Here is a 24,693-nt window from a genome sequence, read left to right on the forward strand (position 1 = left end):
TTGGTGGTCTAACATTTAGTTGCGAGTGGGTTGATTTTGTAAATGTTGTCGTGGTTGACAAACTAATATTTTGGTTGGTCCCAAAAGACCTTGACACAGACCATGGTACAGGTCTTTTTATCTCTAGAGCTAGTCTCTGTTTTGACCCTCTCACTCACTTGTAGATAAATGTATAATAAAGCAGAAGTGTGTTCAAAATTGCTTGCTTAGCTTAAACTATACCAAGTGGGGTGCACATTTACATGGTAACAACCTCATTCTTTCTGAGGGTTTACATAAAATCATATAGGCCACCCTGTCCTTAAAACTCTTCTTCTTAAAAAAACACATCAAAGCTTCCAACATATATTCGCAAACCTGGATCTCACTACCACAAAATGCTCATCTAATCAAGTAACTGTGTTTTTTTTCTGAAACTGTATAAACAGAAACTTGTTTTATTTGCTTAAATCATTTAATCTACTACTGTTAGTAAAGGACATAAATAGTTTGAATTGACACTGTTCCTGGCACCTATTAAGTCAGAAAGACAAATGTCTGCTGTTGAGGGCCAAAAAAGAGCCCTACAGAACTTGTTAGCATAAGCATCTCAAAGGATATGAACCTTGAGAGGCGTTTTGTAATAAGGAATTTATCCAGGTGAACGATAACATTGGGCCAATAGTGGGATGGTGCAGAAATCTGAAGCCTCTAATGAGAACTTACATATCTAAATGGTTACACAAAAAAGAGTTACCTAACTTTGGTAGGATTATGTTACTTACCCTGTAAGCATCTGTTTTTAGCATGTAGTGCTGTAGATTTACATGCTTTGGATACTCCTGCCATCTAGTGTTGGGTCCGGATGCGTGCAAGTTGTTTTTCTTTGAAGAAGTCTTTCAATTCACGAGGTAAAGTGACTCCTCCTCTTGGAGATAATGCGCATGGGCATCAACTCCACTCTTAAATTGTTTTCCTGCAGGCTGGTGAGAATAGAGTGTAAGTATCAGAAAAAGAGATTTCCATGAATATGAAAAGGTAAAAGGAACTGCAACGACCACAGGTTCCCAGGGAGGAGGGTGGTTGCATGTGATTCTACAGCACTCCATGCCAAGAACAGATGCTTGCAGGGTAAGTAACATAATTCATTCAAGACATGTGTGGCTGTAGATACACATGCTTTGCATAGACCGTAAAGCGGTGCCCTCCAAAAGTGGTGGCTAACCTGTGGGTGCTGCAGTTGTTTGAAAAACTGTACTTAGCACTGCCTGACCCACATTAGCTTGTTGGCGTGCTAGAACATCCACACAATAATGCTTAGTGAAAGTGAGTGATGTAGTCTATGTAGCTACCATACATATGTCAGCTATTGGGATATTGCCCAGGAAAGTCACGGAAGCCCCTATTTTACCAGTAAAGTGTTCTCTAGGGGGTGTAAATAAAGTCCTTTTAGCTTTGGCGTAACACAACTGCCTGCATTCACTTCTCCATCAAGAAATGCCCTGATTTGGATATGGACTTTCTTTTGTGAGGGGGTAAAAAGTTTGATTATATGGAAATCTTTAGTTCTGTCAATGTAATGTTTTAACATCTAGGGTGTGAAGAGCCTTTCTGCAACCGAGTCTAGATGAGGAAAGAAAACGGATAACAACTGATTTTAGGTGGAAGGAGGAGCCCACCTTTGGAAGGAATTCTGGGTTGCTGCAAAGGACCACCCTATCCCTGTGTAGTTGGAAGGAAGGCTCTTCTAAGGTTAGTGCCTGGAGCTCCTCAACTCGACTAAGTGAAGTAAAGGCAATTGAAAAGGCGACCTTCCAAAATAGAAATTGCAGGGAACAATTATGTAATGGTTCAAATTGTAGACCCATTAGTCTGGTGAGAACAATATTGAAATTCCATCGTTTCAGACTAGTTCAGCTCAAAATATTACATAGGGTATACATATCCTGCACAACACTGGTGAAGATGGACCGCAGTGTGGGTGTAAACCGTAACAAAGTGTGTGTGTGTGTGGGGGGCGGTGAGATCGTTTTTTCATATCATATGGACGTATCATGAGATTCAGGAATCCTGGCAGGCGATAGTGTCATGCATGTCAAGGGGTGGTGGGAGAGGAGCTCACTCTCTTGCCTAAGTGGTGCCTTTTAAATGTGTGGAAAGACACCTACTTGGGAGAAGCAGACCAAACCAGGGTAACTCTGCACCTGATGCTGGCAAAACGCAATATAGCTCGCCACTGGGGGGCTATCCACCCACCCAAACTCCAAGACTGGAAAAGAGATATGGACTGGTATCTGCTGGTGGAGAAAGCAGTCTATGTGAAAAGAGGGTGCCCGAAAACATGGGAGATAATTTGGAACAAATGGAACAAATATAGGGGTAATCCATGCACGCCTCCAGATGGTGAAACAATTATTTCGGTAATTCATTGAGAGACTAACGGAGGGTGACATCAATATAACGGTGGGCAAAAAAGCCTGGGACCCAGCAATGATTAAAAAGGATGCCATGTGACAAAGTGTAATAATGCTTGGTTGTGTATTTAATAATGACAATGTAAAACTATTTGTACTGCTCTGTTACGATAAAAAGATGAAAAAAATAAATATTGAGATTCCATGTAGGTGCAGGTGGAACTCTGGGTGGAATTACTCTTTTAAGGCCTTCCAGAAAGGCTTTAATAACTAACAGTTTGACTAAAGATTAATGTTGCTTGTTTGGTAGATCAGCAGCCACTGCAGCTAGATGTAAGCATATTGAAATGAAGGCAAGGCAAGAGAGTTGTACATGTAGAAGGTAGCAAACAATGCTTTGTACCGTTGCATTAAATGGATCAATGTGCTTGCTAAGGCAGTAAAAAGACAAATATTTTCCATTTATCTGCATAGCATGCCCTGGTTGCAGGCCCAGGTGCTTCTTTGAGGATCGTCATACATTCAGGTGGACGATTGAGGTAACCAAATTCTATGACCTCAGTAGCCAAATCACAAGGTTGACTTCCCTTGGGTTTGGATGCCCGACTTCTCCTTGGTTCTGAGTGAGAAGGTACGGGTTGAGGTAAAGCTTCTAGCGGCGAAGTATGGACAGTTTGAATAGCGTTGTGAATCAGGGCTGATGAGCTCAAGTGGGAGCTATTAGGATGAGGGAGAGAGACGTTTGTCTTAGCCTCCAATCCAGAAATGGAAGAAGAGGGAGAGGCGGAAAAGCATAAGCAAATATCCCAGACCAGTTCATCCATAATATTTACAACAAGGGGTGGTGAGGGACAGAGTCTCTGAATTAAGCAGAATACTCTCACCCAGTCAAAAGATCAGGGCTAGATCCAACACCGTTTTTTAGCTCATTGCACCATCCCAGTTTCAGAACCTGGCTGTATGCAAATTAGTCTGTTCCTGCCCCAGTGCATGATGGGAACAGGGCAAACCAAACTACAAAAGCCAATTCTTACACTGGGAAGGAAACAAGCTTCCGGGGACCGGTTTCTGGCATTACAGCCGTCTTCGGCCCGGCTTGCTTGAATCCTGATGGTGCAATGAGCAAGGGACTCATGTCTGAGTATACCCTTCCACGCTTAGGGTGGACAAAAATATTTACAACAAGGGGTGGTGAGGGACAGAGTCTCTGAATTAAGCAGAATACTCTCACCCAGTCAAAAGATCAGGGCTAGATCCAACACCGTTTTTTAGCTCATTGCACCATCCCAGTTTCAGAACCTGGCTGTATGCAAATTAGTCTGTTCCTGCCCCAGTGCATGATGGGAACAGGGCAAACCAAACTACAAAAGCCAATTCTTACACTGGGAAGGAAACAAGCTTCCGGGGACCGGTTTCTGGCATTACAGCCGTCTTCGGCCCGGCTTGCTTGAATCCTGATGGTGCAATGAGCAAGGGACTCATGTCTGAGTATACCCTTCCACGCTTAGGGTGGACAAAAATATTTACAACAAGGGGTGGTGAGGGACAGAGTCTCTGAATTAAGCAGAATACTCTCACCCAGTCAAAAGATCAGGGCTAGATCCAACACCGTTTTTTAGCTCATTGCACCATCCCAGTTTCAGAACCTGGCTGTATGCAAATTAGTCTGTTCCTGTCCCAGTGCATGATGGGAACAGGGCAAACCAAACTACAAAAGCCAATTCTTACACTGGGAAGGAAACAAGCTTCCGGGGACCGGTTTCTGGCATTACAGCCGTCTTCGGCCCGGCTTGCTTGAATCCTGATGGTGCAATGAGCAAGGGACTCATGTCTGAGTATACCCTTCCACGCTTAGGGTGGACAAAAATATTTACAACAAGGGGTGGTGAGGGACAGAGTCTCTGAATTAAGCAGAATACTCTCACCCAGTCAAAAGATCAGGGCTAGATCCAACACCGTTTTTTAGCTCATTGCACCATCCCAGTTTCAGAACCTGGCTGTATGCAAATTAGTCTGTTCCTGTCCCAGTGCATGATGGGAACAGGGCAAACCAAACTACAAAAGCCAATTCTTACACTGGGAAGGAAACAAGCTTCCGGGGACCGGTTTCTGGCATTACAGCCGTCTTCGGCCCGGCTTGCTTGAATCCTGATGGTGCAATGAGCAAGGGACTCATGTCTGAGTATACCCTTCCATGCTTAGGGTGGACAAAAATATTTACAACAAGGGGTGGTGAGGGACAGAGTCTCTGAATTAAGCAGAATACTCTCACCCAGTCAAAAGATCAGGGCTAGATCCAACACCGTTTTTTAGCTCATTGCACCATCCCAGTTTCAGAACCTGGCTGTATGCAAATTAGTCTGTTGCTGTCCCAGTGCATGATGGGAACAGGGCAAACCAAACTACAAAAGCCAATTCTTACACTGGGAAGGAAACAAGCTTCCGGGGACCAGTTTCTGGCATTACAGCCGTCTTCGGCCCGGCTTGCTTGAATCCTGATGGTGCAATGAGCAAGGGACTCATGTCTGAGTATACCCTTCCACGCTTAGGGTGGACAAAAATATTTACAACAAGGGGTGGTGAGGGACAGAGTCTCTGAATTAAGCAGAATACTCTCACCCAGTCAAAAGATCAGGGCTAGATCCAACACCGTTTTTTAGCTCATTGCACCATCCCAGTTTCAGAACCTGGCTGTATGCAAATTAGTCTGTTCCTGTCCCAGTGCATGATGGGAACAGGGCAAACCAAACTACAAAAGCCAATTCTTACACTGGGAAGGAAACAAGCTTCCGGGGACCGGTTTCTGGCATTACAGCCGTCTTCGGCCCGGCTTGCTTGAATCCTGATGGTGCAATGAGCAAGGGACTCATGTCTGAGTATACCCTTCCACGCTTAGGGTGGACAAAAATATTTACAACAAGGGGTGGTGAGGGACAGAGTCTCTGAATTAAGCAGAATACTCTCACCCAGTCAAAAGATCAGGGCTAGATCCAACACCGTATTTTAGCTCATTGCACCATCCCAGTTTCAGAACCTGGCTGTATGCAAATTAGTCTGTTCCTGTCCCAGTGCATGATGGGAACAGGGCAAACCAAACTACAAAAGCCAATTCTTACACTGGGAAGGAAACAAGCTTCCGGGGACCGGTTTCTGGCATTACAGCCGTCTTCGGCCCGGCTTGCTTGAATCCTGATGGTGCAATGAGCCAGGGACTCATGTCTGAGTATACCCTTCCACGCTTAGGGTGGACAAAAATATTTACAACAAGGGGTGGTGAGGGACAGAGTCTCTGAATTAAGCAGAATACTCTCACCCAGTCAAAAGATCAGGGCTAGATCCAACACCGTTTTTTAGCTCATTGCACCATCCCAGTTTCAGAACCTGGCTGTATGCAAATTAGTCTGTTCCTGTCCCAGTGCACGATGGGAACAGGGCAAACCAAACTACAAAAGCCAATTCTTACACTGGGAAGGAAACAAGCTTCAGTTCATCCATAAAGCATTGCCCTTTGATAGTGGGTGTGGGAACCTGAAAGTAAAGTTTGGGCATTCTGTGTTGTCTGCTGTTGCGAACCGGTCTATCTGTGGAAACACCCAGCTGTTGAAGTATGGGAGGAGGACTTGAGGGGTGGAGTTCCAACTCGTGGAATTGCTGCATCCTGCTGAAGAGATCGGCAAAGTTTCTGTCAGTTCCAGGGAGTTGTTCCACTATCAGCTGGATGTTGTAATATATTGTCCAATGCCCAATAGTATGAGATGTGTGATAACTGTAGAAAGTGTGTCCCCTTCTGTTTTTGGTTATAGTACATGGCTTTCATATTGTACGTTTGGACTAATGCAACCTTGCCTATCAGGTGGGGTAAGAACTCTTTCAACGCTAGGTGAAAACAGCTTGAAGCTTGAGGTGGTTGTTGTGGAGACCATGTTGTTTGGTGTCCCAGAGATCCTGAACTGAGGTATCCTGTAGGGGAGCACCCCATCCTGTTAGGAATGCATCTGCTGTTCCACCACTGCAGAGAGTGAGGAGTAAGGCTACCTACCAACACTAGATCTTGTAACAAACCCTGTGACTGAGACCACTGGTGTGATAGACATTCCTGCAGCGGACATATGTTTAATATAGCATGTGGTACTATGTAGATGCATGAGGACATCATGCCTAGCAGACACATAACTATTCTGACTGTCAATTGTTGATTGGTTTGAAAGTGTGCTCCCATTGTGGGGAAATGTTGTATGCTTGCTGAATTGGGATAGGTTAATTCCACGTTTGTGTTGAGAATAGCCCCTAGATACAGCTGAACCTATAAAGATGGGATTTTTTACATTGATGGTAAACCATAGTTGATGAAGCAGGGCTATGGTGACTTGAGTGTGTTGGTGGTACAGAGTAAGGGTACTGGCTTTGATAAGCCAGTCGTCCAGATACGGGAAGACATGGATGTTTTATCTGCGTACGTGCTGCTACTATTGGTAAGCATTTGGGCTACACTCGGAGTGCAGTAGTCTCCCCGAATGGAAGAACTTTGAACTGATGGGATCTGCCAGCTATGACAAACTTGAGGTATTTGTGCTGTGCTTCTTGAATTGGGGTCTGAAAGTAGGTGTCCTTTAAGTCTGGTACTGACAAAGTTGCCTTGCTGGAGAGGTGGGACCACGTCTTGGAGGGTTACCATATGGAAATGCTCTGACAGGGTGTAATGATTTAAAGGCCTCAGATCTAAGGTGGGCCATAATGAACGAGAAAGTACAGGGAGTATACTCCTGATCCCTGAAGTTGAAGGGTGATGGGTTCTATAGCTCCTTGAGCATGAGAACTTGAACATCATGTTTGAGCAGTGCTTGAGGTGGAATGTTTGGTGGTGTGGTAATGAGCTCCAGCCCACAAAATATATTGGATAATGTTCAACACCCACTGATCTGTTGTTAGGGATCGCCCGGTGGGGAGAAACTGTTGTAATTGACCCCAGACACATGTTAAAGGGTCAGTGTGCGAGGCGAAGAGAGTCGCTGTTTTTGGCAGGTGCAGCACCATGTGAGGAAGCACCTCTGCCAAAACCTTTTGAGTTGTTACCCCTATAGGTGCTCCTGTAATAGCTGTGTGAAGGGGAGTTGTGAGTTTGTGGGCGATAGATGAAGAAGAGGCATCAGAAGATGCTGCTTTTGAGCCTGCTCTATATGAGGAGTGGTGACAGGAGCCATGGGGAGAGGGTGTTTTGAGTGCACCTATGGACTTAGCAACCTCAGTGTCCTTCTTCATCTTCTATAACACTTGGTCGACTTCTGGACCAAAAAGGTGTTCCTTGTGAAAGGGGACATTTAAAGTAGTTTGCTGGACTTCTGCCTTGAAGCAAGATATACGCAGCCAAGTATGTCTGTATAATAATACACTAGTATTAATATCCCTGGCAGCTGTATCGGCAAAGTCCAGGGCACACCTAATGGAGTTATTGGAAATTAGTTTGCCCTTCACTACGAGTTCATTCTCCCATTTCCTATGGTCTTCTGGAAGGTACTAGAGAAGTTCCTCCATTTCGTCTGTTATCATGATAATATCTTGCTAGTAGGCCTTGTCTATTTGGAATTCGCCAATTATTGGCAGACTGAGCATCTACTCATTTTCCTGAGGCATCAATTGGCTTAGAATCTTTATCAGGAGGTGGATCGTCAGCTGTGTTTTGTGAATGAGCCCTCTTACGGGCATTGGGCACAACTAACGAATCAGGATGATGTTGCCCTCGGGTCAAAACAGGGTGTGAGGGTGTGGCTCTGTATTGTTTGTTGACCCTAGGAGTGATAAAGCATGCTCGTGCAGGGTCTAAAAAGATGTCATCGGTGTGACGCAGCATGCCTTTTAACACAGGGAGGAATTCGGTAGTCCAATGTGTACTGTATACAGTTTCAAATATAAAGCAGGACCTGGAGGTACTTTGCAGCCCTGCTGATGAAATCCTTATAGGTGATTTTGTCCTCAGGAGGCAATTGTTTGGCAGGGTACAGGTCTAGATCTTTGTCCCCCTGGGGATCAATGCCATAATTGGGCCAGGGATATAGAGGCTGTGGTGCATCATAAAATTAATCTGCCTTCCCATGCCCACCCATGTAGAAATGTGGGGACCCCTGCGGAGTAATATCTAGGGGATCACCCCGAGAATGAGGTGGAGAGGGTGCAGGTGTTGGTGGAATGAAGGGTGGAGGTGGTGAAGAAGCTGGAAAAGGTTGCAAGGGACTGGTAGCCTAGCCTGTCTTCCTCCTTTTAGCTGGTACTGGCATGTCTATTGGTTCTCCAAAGAAAAGTTAACGCTTGGTTGGAGGGAGCACTGACTGACAGTTTTTGTTAAGATACGGCCAGACTGAGGCTACAATTGTATTTTGTTCTGTCGTGCATCAAGCTGTTTCTTCATTTTATGGAGGATTCATTGCACAGGAGTACTGGGGCGGATTTCGATGCAGATCCCAAAATGTTCAGTGCAGAGATGGTCTTTAGTTTTGGAGCCGAATTGGTCAGAGCCCATGATGGATAAGGGTGGCTCAGTGAGGAAACCAATGACTTTGGCTGTGCTTTCAGTGCCGAGCTCAAGGTTGGGGCATCTGTAGTAGATGTTCAGTGCCGACCATGGCCTGCTGGCAGTTGTGGGTGGGGAGCCTTATGTTCAGTCGGGACCAAATTATTTTGGTGCTGGGACAGGGACGTCAGTACTCATGGTATGGTGACCCAGTGGAAGGTCCTGCCTCTGACGGTCGATCTACAAGTCCAAGCCAGAATTTTTTATGGAAAAAGCCTAGTCGTTGGCCGCAGAGGCCTTGTGGAGTTCTTCTTCCTTGACATCCTGGTGTCCAAAGATGTAGTGTGTATCGCTGACCTCTCTCCGCTGCATCTCCCTGCGACGTGCACTTCGGTCCTGTAAAGCTTTCTTCATTCGAAATGATCAGCAGGCCTCTCATCTTTCTTCCCTGTGATCGGGAGACAGGCACAGGTTGCTGAGCTGGTGATGGTTGGTTCGTGGGTACGCAGTGTGGCACATCTGGCAGAAATGTAATGGCGTCCATTCCAGCAGCAGAGCATGTTACGAGCTGAGGAGATAGAAAGATAGGCCCAGCTGGGCGGGACCTGAAGGCCTCTGTCTGTGTGCATTGATGCTACAGGCGTTTTTCAGATTTTGAAATGTAAAAATGGGAATGCTTTCAACAACAACTGACGAGGGTTAGGGTGGACTACGAACTCAAACCAATGCGCCCAAAGATGGAAAGAAAACAATCTAGCAATGGAGCTAATGCCTATGTGATTATTACCAAGAGGAGGAGTCACTTTATCTCATGACTCAAAAAACGTCAAAAAAGAAACAACTTGCACACATCCGGACCCAACATTAGATGGCAAGAGTATGCAAAGCATGTGTATCTAAGCCACACATGCCTCAAACATAATATTTCTGGTGAATATTCTATCTACCTTGAGATTCATCACCAACTGACTCTTCCCCGAGGAGCCAGACTGGATCGGATATCATGAAACAGCTCTCCAGCACCAGCAGGTGATGTAGAGGTATCACATCTACTCCAGCAGCGCCTCAACAAGCGATTTTCCGATGCTCTCTCAGTTCTCATTTTATTGTACCACACTCATGGTAGAAACAAGCCTGACAAAATGGAAGAGATGCAGTGTACAAAACTAAATTGCCATTTTATCAAGCTTTGTAAGTCCGATCCTTGCTGATGTGTGGGTAAGTGGGGACTCTTTAGTGAGAGAGTTCACTAGAAATATCATAACCAAAGGTAAGTATATTTTTCTTCAGAAGGGTCTGAGTAGAAACAGAAGACACAGGGTTTTGCATCACAGAAAACAAAGTATACCAGCCCAGTGCATCCCATAGGCAAGGCGGTTAGTGAGCAAAGGCTCCCAATCAAGACCCATGGTTAAGCTGAAAATTCTTAAGCCGGTAATGTCTTGGGTGAGTAAAAGTTGCATTACAACCAGAAGAATGCAATGCAAAGATCGCATGGCACTGAGCCAGCACATTTCAGGAAATGGGTACACAGCAAAGTGAACAAAATACAAATAATAGCGGAGGGTCAAAAAAGCGAATTTCAAAGAAAACGACTATGTGAGAGAACCAGTGGCAATAGTCCACTAATCAGGGTACATCATTCGAGGTTGTTGAAAAATACCCATCAGTAGCTCTTCCTTGGCGCCCTTTTCATCATGTGGGTTCCTTCTAACCATGAAGGATGGTATTTTAGTATGGTCAATATTGACAGCATAAGGACCAGTGATGGTATGACTGGGTCACAGGGGGCTACTAAAAAGCAGTGCGAGGGGGTGTGGTAAAGTGCAAAAAGTGCAGGGTAGTGATATATAAAATTAGATAACTTTGAGGAAAATTTATTTATTGCAGACCTCAGAGTTTCTAAGAGTTAAAAAGAGCGAAATTGGTAGTTTCACCTAATAGCTACCAACAGGTTGGGCAAAAGTGCCCAAACACGAATGCCTCATTTTTATAGAGCCAGCAAGCTAATTAAAGTTGCTTTCTCTTACCAATATAGAAGTTGATATTTAACAAAATAAGCAGATGATCCACCCATGCTCTCTTGGGGCAGCATTTTGGGAGAAGGCTTGTGACTAAGGCTTGCTTTCATTATCCTAATGCTTCAATCAAAAAGGTCCAAATCTTTTGAAGGTCAGATAGTGGATCCAAAGCCAGTGCAGTTCATGGCAAAATAGCCAACAAGGTGTTCCATGGCAGAATGGCAGCTGTCAGGGCTGAAAAGATGTCCGCATGCCCATCGAGGTCAGAAAGGAGTGGTGGCCACCTGCAGAAATATGACCAAGGATCTCATATGCAATTTGAGGACTGAAGGATTATAGTCTGTAAGGCCCTGGTGATTACCATCTCTTGAGTAGGGTCAGTATCAAAAGTGGGAAAATCCAGAACCAGGTCCAGCAAAACCGGGCATGGAGACAGGCATCAGACCAGGGCCTATGCCCACTAGGGCATGTGTTAAATCCAAAGATGAAGTTAAGGTCCGAGCCATCAAATGAACCAGCAGACTGCACAACCTGCTCAGTAACCAGCAGCAAAATCATCAGCAGAGTCCCTTGTTCCAAATGATGAATAATGCAAGAGAGGGTGTCTCCGATGAAGACGTTTTGATCTCGCTGATTAACGTGGTTGCATGTCATCTAAATTTGGTCTCATGTTCACAGGTCATCATTGAAAGAAGAAGCGCACATCTCGGCCAAGACTAGAAGTTGTGCTCAGGCGCCATAATCCGAGGGCTGATGTCATAGATATATGAAATGGATTTTAAACACAATACTACTGGATGCGGCATAAGCCTTAAAAGCACAGAAAAATTACATTTAGAAAGAAAATTCCATCCAGATTCGCATTAAAGAGTGCAGCAAAAACAGAAACTGACACCAGAGCTCAACATAGAGCTCACTGACAAAGCATCAGGAAGAAGGAGTAGTTTCTTACCTGTAACTCCATTTCTGTAGTAGGGGTATCTCTGTTATAGTCATAATCTTGTGAATAGTCCCGCTCAGGTTCGGGGACCCCGCATCAATCGAAATAGTCTCTTAAGTTGTCTTCTTCTGCAGTCCTGCATAGACACTTAAGAGAAAATAAAAGACAAATAATGCAGCCTGACATTAGCAAGGCTACATTGGCCAGCACTTCAGCCTGAAGTGAAAAGGATAGCCAAATAATATCAAATTTTACACATTTTGCTAAGTTTCACACATAGAGAAACTCCCCTTCACAAAAATCCTTTGAAATGATAGAGAGGAAGGGTTGGACAGACAAGCCACCATAGGCTGCCATTATGTGTCTGGATAAGGGATACCGTACCTTTGAGGAACTCTCCAGAGACCCTCGCTATGCCAGGATGCACAGCCAGAGTCCTCTTACTTTCAGTTCTTTTTGGAGGTGTATAAAGCCAGGCCTGTAGCATACAGTACATTATCATTTGCTCCACCGGGGAGGAGGGCGGGCGCTTATGACTATAACAGAGATACCCCTTCTACAGAACTGGAGTTACAGGTAAGAAACTACTCCTTCTGTAGTAGGGAATCTTTGTGTAGAGTCATAATCTTGTGAATAGAATGGCAAGCCCATCCCAACAAACCAACCTCGCGGTGGAGGAAACAGACAACACCACTACTGTGCAAACAGATTTCTCAACGAAGCCTGCCGAACCTTAGCATCTGCTCTGGCATCAGAGTCCAGACAGTAGTGTTTTACAAAGGTATTGACCGACTTCCAAGTGGCAGCCCTACAGATATCTGCAATGGGAATATTACGTAGCAAAGCCGTTGTAGCCGCTTTGCCCCTGGTGAAATGAGCCTTAGGCTTACCCCCTAAGGTTTTGTTAGCCTTCTGGTAACATAACTGGATACAGGACACAATCCACCTAGAGATGGACTGTTTTGAGGTGGCAAGATCAGTCCTGAACGATCCATAATTGACAAACAATTGGTCTGACCTACGAATGTCCATGGTCTTATCCAAGTAGAACTTCAACACTCTTCTGACATCCAGGGAATGAAGAGACCTCTCCGCTGGAGTGGAAGGATGTTGAAGAAACGTAGGCAAAGTTATCGTCTGATTGACATGGAAATCAGAAGTCACCTTAGGAAGGAATTTAGGGTGAATACGCATAACAACCTTAGAAGCATGAAATACAGTATAAGGTTCTTGGCAACACAATGCCTGGATTTCACTCACCCTGCGGGCCGATGTAATGGCCACAAGGAAGGCCGCCTTTCAGGATAAGTGCTCTAGCGAAGCCTTATGAATAAGTTCAAAAGGTTCTTTCATCAATCTGGCCAGCACCACATTCAGCTCCCATGAAGGCGAAGGACGCCAAACAGGAGGAAACACTTTCTTCAATCCTTCCAAAAAATCTTTAATCACAGGAATCTGGAAGAAGGATGTTTGTGAAGGGCATTTCCTATACGCAGTTAATGCTGCGAGGTGAACCTTAATAGAATGGAAATTAAGGCCAGATTGAGCCAAATGCAAGAGGTATGGAAGGATGACATCCTCCTTGCAGGTGGTAGGATCATAGTTCTTGGACTCGCACCAGATGCAGAACCTTTTCCACTTGTAGGCATAGGACGTCCTTGTGGAAGTTCGCTTCGCCTCCTTGAGTATCTCCATGCAATTGTCAGGTAAATGCAGGTGTCCATATTGCACTATCTCAGGAGCCATACCGCCAAACTCAACGTTGAGAGGTTGGGGTGCACCATCTGCCCCCCGAACTTCGTGAGAAGGTCTGGCCGACACAGCAGCCGCAGGTGGGGATGAAGAGACCAGTGAAGCAGATCTGTGAACCACCACTGTCGAGGCCACTCCGGAGCAATGAGGATCATTCGTGCTCTGGACTGAGACAGCTTGATGATTACTGCCGAAATCAGGGGAATGGGTGGAAAAGCGTACAGAAAGCTGTTTGACCAGTTGATCCATAGCGCATTTCCCAGAGTCCCCGGTTGGTAGAAACTGGAGGCGAAGTCTTGGCATTTTCTGTTTTCGACGGAGGCGAACAGATCTATTTCTGGAGTGCCCCATCTGTTGAAGATGTTTCCTAGCACCTCGTCGTTTAGAACCCACTCGTGGTTTTCTTGGACCAGCCTGCTGACTGCGTCCGCCTGAGCATTCTGCACACCTGGCAGATGGGTAGCCGTTATCGTCAGTCGTCTGGTTAGCAGCCAGTGCCAGATCGCCTGCGCTTCTTGTGACAGTGTGCGTTATCTCGAGCCCCCCTGCTTGTTGAGGTAATACATTGTGGTCGTATTGTCCGTCTGTACAAGCAAGGAGTTGGCCTGGAAGGACGGATGAAAGGCCTTCAGTGCCAAATGAACAGCTCTTAATTCCAGAAAATGTATGCGATACGTGGATTCCGCCGGGGACCACGTTCCTTGAATCTGTCAATGGTCTGAATACGCTCCCCAGCCATGGAGAGAAGCATCCGTCATGATAGTCTGAATGGGACCTTATGGAATGGAACCCCCTTGAGGAGATTCTCTGCTGAGCACCACCATCTCAGGGACTGTTGAGCGGGTAGAGACAGTCGGATCCTGTCGTCCCAGCTCCCTCGTTTCTGGTCCCACTGATCCTCCAGACATTCCTGCAGCGGCCTCATGCGGAGGCGTGCATGTGGCGTGAGGAAGATGCATGAGGCCATTGACCCCAGAAGAGAAGACACCGTCCTCACTGTCGTAGATGGAACGGACATGAGAGCCTGAGCCTTCCGAAGGATTGATAAGAGTCGCTCCTCCGAAGGAGACACGCTTGCTGAGAGAGTATCGATGGAGGCTCCGAAGTACTGTAGGCACTAAACAGGAGTCGGAACAGACTTGGACATCTTTATGTGCAAACCCAGCTGGTTCAACAAAACGGCCGTCCTGTTGAAGTGCAATTGCGCTTCCTGGAAGGTGGAGGCTTTGATCAACCAGTCGTCCAGGTAAGGGTAGACGAACACCTTGTTCTTTCTCAGATGCGCTGCCACCACTGCCATGCATTTTGAAAAAGTCCTGGGTGCAGACTTCAGTCCAAACGGTAGTACGGTGTACTGATAGTGATTGGTGCCGACTAGAAAGTGCAGGAATGTCCAGTGTTTCCATGCAATGGGCACATGGAAGTACGCATCCTGCAGATCTATTGAGCAAACCCAGTCTCCTCTTTGCAGCTGAGGATAAATTTGGTGCAAAGACAGCATGCAAAACTTCTCTCTGCGAATCCATTTGTTTGCTTGTCACAAATCCAGAATGGGCCTGAACTCGTTTTTGTCCTTCTTACGTACCAGAAAGAACCTTGAGTATAGACCCTTTACCCTTTGAGACAGAGGGACGTCTTCTAACGCCCTTTTTCTTAACAGGGTATCGGACTCCGCTTGAAGCTCGCGCAGCTGGGACTGTGAGCAAACCAGTGGAATTGCTGGAGGAGGGCTGACAAAACGAAGACTGTATCCATTGCAAACAATATTCAGCACCCACTTCTCCGGAGTAATTTTTCTCTCCACTCTGCCAAGTAATTTTGTATGCTTCCCCCCACCGGAGCGGGTAACGGACGAAGGGGAAGTAACTCCTCAGGGCTTAGACCCGGCCGGGCCCTTGTTCGCCGAGGAGGACTGCTGGCCGCCTCTGCCCCTCTGACGCTTCTGGAAGGGCTGCCGCTGGTATTTCTGCTGCTGTTGTTGCTGCTGGCCAGCTTGATGACCTTTCCCTCGCCTCTGGGAACTGTACCGCCTCTGGAAAGGACGGAAGGACTTCCGTTGTTCCTTTGGTTTCTGCAAACCAACAGCCTTCAGCGTCTCTACTTCCGCCTTCATGCGGGTCATTTCCTCACCCGCATGCGTCCCGAAGAGGGTCGATCCCGAGAATGGCAAATTCGCGACCCTCTGTTGCGCCTCTGGCTTAAGAGAGGCTTATGAGAAGTCTTCTCGCCTATCCCTCGGGAGGAGCTCAATAAACTGTTGCAGGGACTCCCACAAGGAGCGGTCATAGTGACCCAAGAGCACCGAGGCACTTGCCACTTTCATCGAGGTGGCAGCCGTACTGCAGACCTTTCGTCCAGCTGCGTCCATCTGATGGCTCTCCTTGTCCGGAGGGACCGTAGACGAAGGGGCAGTCAAATGCTGCTTCTTGGCCGCTGTCACGATTACAGAATCCGGGACAGGATCTGACCTCAAGAACGCCGGATCAGAATCCGGGGGCTGTACTTCTTTTGAAGTCGAGATGGTGCCGACTTCACCGAGGCTGGCGTCAGATACAGCTCCATGGCCGGTTCCTCCAGTCCTGGCAGCAAAGGCAACAAAGGGCGAGAGAGATGTCTTTTGTGCAAAGTCTCAAAGATCACAGAGGTGGGTACCGTCAATGTGATCCCTAACTTCGCTGCCCCCCTCAGCAGCACATCCTGGAATGTCACAATGTCGTCCACTGGCGACACTCTCATAGGAGGAGGGTCCGATAACGTGGGAGAATACCTCCGGTCACTGGAAGAGTCAGTGTATCGGGACCGTGACCTTTCCCTCTGGACCTTTACCTAGACCTCCTGGGTCTCGCAGGAACCGCCGGCCTTGGATGAGGCGGAAGCGAAGGAGTCGGAACCGGAACCCCAGGTTGTGGTTGTGGAGGCCAAAAGCGGGGGAGGAGGAGGTGAGGTGGTGGAGGAAGAGGTGGAGGAGGAGGAGGAGAAGAAGGCTTCCTAGGAGGAAGTGGCGGAAGAGTAGGAGGTATAGGATTCCTGGGCCTAGAGGGCGAATAGGTCCGTGAATAATCAGATTCCGGTGACCTAAGCACCCTCCTCTTCTTACGAGTAGGCCTCGAGGAGGATGCTCTGGAGGCACACCTCTTTGCGGATGAGCGCCGGCGCCGCCGCGAACAGGAACTCGCCGATGAAGACGATAGACTAACCACCGAGGCACTAGACACCGTCCTGGGCCTTGACTGTCTCCTCAACGTCGATTTTTCTCTCGACGTCGACCTCTTCGACTTCTCTTTTCTCAGCGTCGACAAACTCCTCAACGTCGAACGTCTTCTCCTTGACGTCGACTTATCTCTCCTCGACGTCGACCTTCGCGTCGACAGCGAACGGCGGTGTCTCCTCAACGTCGAGCGCCTTCGCCTTCGGGACACATCGCGACGTCGATGTTGTGTCGACGCCGGTGAAGTCCTCGACGTCGACCTCGTCCGTGGTCTCGACGTCCTTCCCCTCGACGTCGAACGGCGACATGCCGCTTCGACCCAGAGCCCTGGGTCAACAGGGAGCATATGGTGGTCATACCTCTCGACGCCAACGTCGAGGCCCTCGACGTCGACCGGGACCGGTGCCTTTTCACGGCCTTTTCTTGACTGGGGAGCCCCCAGAGGCCGATGCACGGGCAGAGGACGATGACAGAGTCCCATGCCCAGAAGTCCCACCTGCTTCTTGTCTCCTCTGCTCCAGGCCTTGGAGACGAATCTTCTCCCTGTCACGCAGGGTCCTCCTGGAGAAAGAGTGACAGATTTCACAGGCGTCAGGGACATGGGTGGAAGGGAGACATAGTATGCATACTCTGTGGGAGTCAGATTTAGCCTTCTTCCTACCACACTCAGGGAACTTGTCGAATAAAGCTGGCATTTTCGACAGAAAAATTTGGCCAAACTGGCCAAAAAGCACGGCAACTGGAAGAGGAAGACCCCAGACGTCGAGTGAAACACTCAAAACACTGCAAAAGTGCCAAAAATGTAAGTAATACCCAAAAAGGTAGAGCTCAATGCTCCAGGGTCCTGCTAGCAGGAGCCGGAAAAAGAACTGAAAGCAAAAGGACTTTGGCTGTGCATCCTGGGATACCGAGGGTCTCTGGAGAGTTCCTTAAAGGCACTGTATCCTTTTTCCAGACACATAATGGCAGCCTATGGGGGCTTGTCTTTCTAACCCTTCCTCTCTATCATTTCAAAGGATTTTTGTGAAGGGGAGTTTCTCTATGTATGTGTGAAACTTAGCAAAATGTGTAAGATTTGATATTATTTGGCCTTCCTTTTCACTTCATGATGAAGTTCTGGCCAATGTCGCCTTGTAGTTTTAGGCTGCATTGCTTGTCTTTGAATTTCTCTTAAGTGTCTATGCAGGACTGCAGAAGAAGACAACTTAAGAGACTATTTCGATTGCTCCGGGGTCCCCGCACATGGGTGGGACTATTCACAAGATTATGACTAAACGCAGAGATCCCCTACTACAGAAGTACTGAAGTTGAGATGGAGCCACAGCACCACCAACTGGTGCAGGAAAGCCATTTCAAGCTGCTGTCACCTAGGGGAGTTTCATGAGGTGAGGAATCTGCAGATAGAAATAACCATCGAACCAACTGTATTGTCAAGTGATGAAACATAACTTTTTTGAAGTCTAATGGCTGAACATCTACTTATTTTTGGCATGTAAATGAACCAATCCCATTGTTCCCTCATAGACCAAGAACTTCAATGTAACTCAAGCCTAAGCCTCAAAACGGTCTTCTAAGGCGACCTTACAGCTCAGGCTTTACACACAGTAATAATTTCCACTATAGAATCCACTTTCTTGCTATCTCTCTCTTCTGTTCAATTGTTATTGATTTCCAAATTTGCTATTAATAATATTGTCTGAAAAACAATATTTTCTTGTTTTTAATTTATTTCTGTCTGTGAAAGGCTCAGGTGCCCCAAAGTGGTATTTAATCTTAACAATGATTTGCCTTGATGAGCATCATTGATAATTAAAAACACACTTAAATTAAAGAAGAAAATAATGCAGGCACCCGGCCTCCTGGAGAATAGGCTTCCTGCAGGAGAGTGAGACCATCTGACCACTACTTAGTGCTTACCTGCAATATCAGCACTGTTGGCACTGTTGACACTGAAGGTTGAACAGTCTTGCATCAAACTGATACCTCCTAAGTGTTGGGAAGGTGCTGTAAAATAAAACATAACACTGATATTATTTCAGACATAACAGAAATGTATTACGTTAAAAGCTCCTCCCCAGCTCACAAACTCAAACATTGTTCTCACACTAGACACTGGTGTATTTGTGTGAATATCCAACAAGAATGGTAAACACATAAAGGCGACTGTACTAAAATTGGGTATTTGTTGTGTTTGAGTGAGAACCCACCCCAAAAAATAACAACACTTGTCAGGGTGAACCACTAAAGTGACCAAATAAACCTGAGCTTAACCCACTGGTAGCTTGGACCAAAGCAGTTAGGCTTAAATTTGAGGCAATGTGTACTTCTCAAGCACACATACAGAGCCCTACACATCACAGAACCAGAATACCTGAACAGCTGCATACACTTTCGTCAACCCACCAGATACATACGCTCTGCCTCACTCTCACACCTTCCACGCATTTGCGAAGGCAAACTTGGAGGTTGCTTATTCTCCTACATTGCAAGGAACACATGGACCAACCTCCCTCCCAACATATCAGAACCCTCCTCATGACTTCTTTAGTTCCACAAGAAGCTGAAGACCTAGCTCTTCGTATAAGTACTTTGGAGCTCTCATACCTACACACCTAGCCAAGTGTCTGGATACCCTCTCCGGCGATTATTGCGCTATATAAATCAATATAACATGAAATATTGTACAGTGCCTCAACAGTAATAAAACTGAAATTCAAAACAATAAAAATCTATTTCCTCTGCTCCACTACTGGTCAAACGTTACTTGCTACTCTCTCCATAATTATTCTACACGGAAACCTCCCTTCATCAAGCCGGGCCAGCGTTGATTGGCAACGGAAATAAAACAATAAATACCCAACCCAGAGCCTTGAAAAAGCCCAGTGGGCGAAATGCACGTTGGCTGCTGTTGTTCTTCGTATAATGAGAAAATGGAAATAAATGTTAAACGTAAAAGACCTGATTCAGAAGGGTGCTTGAAACTTTATTGAAAGGACACTTGACAAGGAGAATTGGAACGCATCTCGAGGAAGAATCTCCACTATTGTTTGTTTCACTATCTTATTGGATTATAGATATAGTGATCGGGTGTGCTCTGATGTATTGTGGTTGATCAGTCCCCAGAGTCTTGCAATATCTGGGGATTACTTTTTTGTAGAAGGGACATGGCTACTAGGTTTACCCCCACAAAACTGCCACTAACCGCTATGGCATCTCTCAGATCAAGAATTATAACGGTACCTTCTACGGTTCTACTAATGCCGAAGAACATTACAAACCACCAGAAAATCATCAACTGAGACATAAGAAAATAGCTAAATGTCTTCTTTCCATAACAGTTTCAAAGTGGATAATGACAACCCGAACCCTAATATCAAAGAGAAGCCAACAGCTAAAATATAATAAGAAATCAGAGAGCACAAAGACAGGAATCCCAATCTAAAATGTCACTAGCACACTAAATCTCACCATTCAAATACCTACTCATATCATATATTCCAAATCCTGACAACAATCACCCACTTGTGCAGAAATCTAGTCCAGATTTACAAATCCCACCACTAGAGCAAATAAATAGTTCACAATTATAAGTCCCAATAATTCCTAATGGCTCAGTTCAAGCATACTGACTAAATCATACATACAGCTTTCCAAGAGCTACTCACAGTTGAAGTTCAGGTTTTCAGAGTTATTTCTTTTAAATCATCAATGCCAATCAGTGCAATCACTGTGCTTTCTCTTAAGCTACTACAGTTCCCTCACATGTTACTCAGTTGACTGTCTATCAGTGTGTGACAGTGGAGTTTACTGAATTAGCTCTACATTCCAGCAGAGGTGCATGTTTCCCAAGACTCCTTGAGGGTGTTGAATTTACCATTCAAAGCTATCAACACCTGTGCCTTTACCTCCTCTGTATCAGACAAAGTTAATATCTGCTGGAGGTGAAATATAAAAAATAACAAGACACAGAAGGGAATCTAGCCTGAAGTCCGAAACTTCATAAGTCATTGACAGGTAAGCATTGTTTCTGTCATTCAGTGGCATGGCTATAATACAAACTCTGCCAGCAACATTAAAGATCCAGCCTTTACCGGTGGACTCTAGAAAACCTCATTAAGACTGTACCCTACAGAAAATGTCTAGGAAAATATTGCTTGCATCCAATTCTACTTATCCTCTAGAACCTTCTTCTCCCGAACTCTCCACATTCACCTATGGAGTCCTATGAGCACCCCTCTTTTTCTTCAAACTGTACCTTTACTACTTCCCATCTGTGCTGGTTTTAACAATTTCTGTTAAGTTTTACTTTCATTTGCTTTCTAATCTATACAGAGTTTGATATTATAGTAACGACTGCTGCTGGGTCCATCTTGGTTTATTGTAAAATGCTTTGATGTCCTTTGGGTAATATATGCTCTCTAAAAAAAAAAAAAACACTATCAAGTGACCGAGGGTGGGGTTAAAACCATGAGTCTACAGCTGCTCACCACGCAACCGATACTCAAGCACAGTACCTAATCTACAACATGGGAGCCAATGGGTTATTACCCCACCAACCAGACACATTCCTTATTGACTTCTCTGAAGGTAAACTGTAGACTAATCTCGAAACGTACCATTTATATGTAGGAAGCAATGATAAAATATTTAAACTCAAGTATAAAAGTAATACCTGATCTGCTACGTGGTCAGTTAGGCCACGGGCAAGAACACCATCATTTTACAGGCTCACATTTAAAGTTGACATCTTTCTGGAACGTTGACACAAGACACACATTTGTTTGCGTGCCCTTATGGTATAATATTCACTGAAATGGCTTTGTTTACATTTTTTTGTAGGCATATTATCAGAGCCTTGAACATCCATACGAGGACTAAGTTCACTGTGCAAAATGTTAATGTCTGTTGTTCACTTGGGACAGCTCTGCAAGAATAGAATCAATAATGACAGCTTGACTGGGCTACAGGCATGGTATCATGGGTGATGTTTATTATATAAACAACATAACTACTCTGTTTAAACAGAGGAGCATTTTGCTGACACTGTCAAGTTCGTACCATGCCGGAATTCCAGCCCAGCTGAATCCTGTTTACCTCTTGAGAAGGATGTTGCCCAGCTCTACACCAAAAGGGGCCTATATTAAACATACCAGCAGGTAACTGGGGAAGTTTACCCACAAGGATTCTGGCGGATTTACCCACACTAGGCACACTAGGATAGGGAGAGCTAGGTAGCAGCATAACTATAATTACATGCAAAAATATAATCCATGTAACACTACAATGGTCGAACTATTCTTTTTCTTTACCGTTCTTGTGATGCTGATTACTCTGCTTCGTTTCATTCTATCAATCAATGCACAAATCTTACACAAGAATATTATTGCTTCAATAAAGGTTTGAAATGCCAATTCAAGTATTTCTTGTGTCTCCCTTTGGGCAAGCATGCGTTGCTAAACAAAACGGGTTAGATCTGTTTCCAAGATTTCCTTTGGAAGTCAGCGTTGTCATGATCGGAGGTTGCACATACCAACTGTTACCTTTCCAGGTTAGTGGTACAGATGGTGCACAGTGAGTTAGCCAGGACTAAGGCCTAAATAGCCTGATGGTGTGCGTGAACTCCGTCTTGCACAGTTTTGACGTTTATGTTGTTCAAAAGTCAGTCAGGCATTATGTTTAATCAATTAATATTGTGATGTCTGTTCAACTTTAGAATGGTCCCTATGTATAAGTTAAAGTATTTACTGTTAGCAGTACTTGTTGGAATATCTTGTGCAGCGCTTCAATGCCTTTTGGTGCCTAAACAAAGCTTACACAAGACTACAAATATAATTCAGATACAAAATAAACTCAGGCAAAATTAAATACTCATAACCATCATCAAACACACTAGGAAGCAGAATTGCTGACAATACTCTAATATCTTTGAACAGATCTGTTTGCACCTTCACTTGTTTGATGTTTGCCATCAAACTAATGTTAAACAAGGAATAAATAGCTCTATAGTACACTAAGTCTCTGGTGCGCCTGAGACAGAAAATCCCAGATAACTATTGTAAATGATTTTGTTGTTGCTTTGCAGCAGAGTGATGGATGAGATTATAGACATTTCTACATGCATCCCATATGGGAGGCTATCTACTGGTCTTTTTGTTTTTTGATAAACACAAGAGCACGCCCACTGTTGTATATGAATTTAGGACCCTAGTGTAATTTTCCCGATTCATGCCCATATGTAGGTATTAATCACCCTATCCTTATATAGGCATAGAAATCATTACCATATTTAGACTTAGCCTATGCAGTCCAAATACGGCATGGCTACTTCCACTAGTTCCGAGAATCCACAACGATTTCTTGGAAAAACCCGCCTTCAGCAGTTAAGTTAGGGACTTCCCCTTGCTTGAATATTAATTTATCTAAGAAATCATGGAGTTTTCAAAGAACTGAGTCTTTGATGACGTTATTATGTCCAACCTTACGTCAAACTCGGCACCTTCAAGGTATAAATATGCCCACACTTGCCAAGGCAAACACACAGTGGTTTGGAGCAGTTCGACTATCTACTTACCCGACGCCCTGTCGAAGCAAGTGCCGAAGGAAGCCGACCCTCCAGCAGACGCACTAAGAGAGACGCTGTCTTTTCTCTTGCCGAGAAATCCAGCTCAAGTGTTTCCAGGCTACCCTTGCGGGTTGCTGGTAAATCGTGGTCTGAGAGAGAGATACAAGACCTCCTTCATTCTAAACCAAGGTACGGAGCTGATTAGATCCTTAGAGAATTCTTGGAGAGATTCTTGGCAAAGAATACTAAACTTAAGCTACACCACACTTACTTCTTCCCTTGTACTAGACTTAGGTTAGGTATACCAGGGTAGGCGTATTTTAGAAGCACCAGTTGAGTACTATTAGTCTTTATTTATTAATGTATGAATTTTATGTTGTTCTGGAGTGGGTGAAAGGATAATATCCGCCAAAACTGAGTAGGACGAAAAATCTTATGTATTAGTTTTTGGTTTGTTCAACGTTGAAGGATACAGTGTTCCAAAATATTGTGCACCTAATCTTTGTTTCCTTGAAACTTGCTCTGCAAACTTTCATTAAACAATGCCGGATAAGGGCAAAAACAACGCGACCCGTGGACCTGCAGTAAATGCAAACCAACCGGGTTTAGACGTTACAGGGTTTAATGAAGACGACGATGATGCTATATCATTCCGGAAAACTATAGCCATAAAACCTATAGAAAATGGCCTATCACCCAGAGGTGGTAGAGTTATATTTGTCATAGAGTCACATGAATATCGACAGACAGAGGTATTCTATTCATGGATTATCTTTCCACAAGAAAATCCAACAACACATGTGTTCCACTACTACAAAGTAGAGGAATCTCCAGCGGAATACGTCCCTTTTGAGGACGTTGAAATTCCACTAACTTACCAAGAGCATCAGCTCTGGTTTAAACATCAAAATCACATTACCAGGCTGCGTCCACTCGGTAGACCAGGAGCTACATGGCCGGTACTAGCCAGCTATCGCCACATCCTGACATTGAAAGGCTGACAGGCCAAGAACTGTTAGCATAGCTCAAACAGTTAATTAAAATACATAGACAATTGGTTCAATATGTCATGCGGACCTTAACAGTCCAACCTGCTATAAGGATCCCACAGCACACCCCTCATCAGGGGAACACAAACAAAATTACACTTCAGACTATACAATCAGTCATTGGTAAATTGCCCACAAAAACGGAACAAATTCCGTTCTGGTTAGCTCAGAAAATTACTCAAATTGAGGCAGTATTCCCTGATAGTACACCTCATGAGAAACATAGAATTCTGACAATATGTTTACCAACGGGGATTGCACCA

General features: G+C 45.2%; 1 protein-coding gene across 2 annotated transcripts in view; it reads right to left on the reverse strand.

Moving 5' to 3' along the window:
* The window catches only part of LOC144792790 (von Willebrand factor A domain-containing protein 5A-like), a 305,281-nt gene that overhangs the window by 26,406 nt on the left and 254,182 nt on the right, over positions 1-24,693 (reverse strand). For both annotated transcript variants that reach the window (XM_078667987.1, XM_078667986.1), the window contains one exon: positions 18,737-18,823. In XM_078667987.1, the coding sequence (XP_078524113.1) occupies positions 18,737-18,823 (87 nt within the window). The remainder of the gene's footprint in view (positions 1-18,736; positions 18,824-24,693) is intronic.

The sequence above is a fragment of the Lissotriton helveticus genome, chromosome 11 (genome assembly GCF_964261635.1).
Source record: "Lissotriton helveticus chromosome 11, aLisHel1.1, whole genome shotgun sequence".
Lineage (NCBI taxonomy): Eukaryota > Metazoa > Chordata > Amphibia > Caudata > Salamandridae > Lissotriton > Lissotriton helveticus.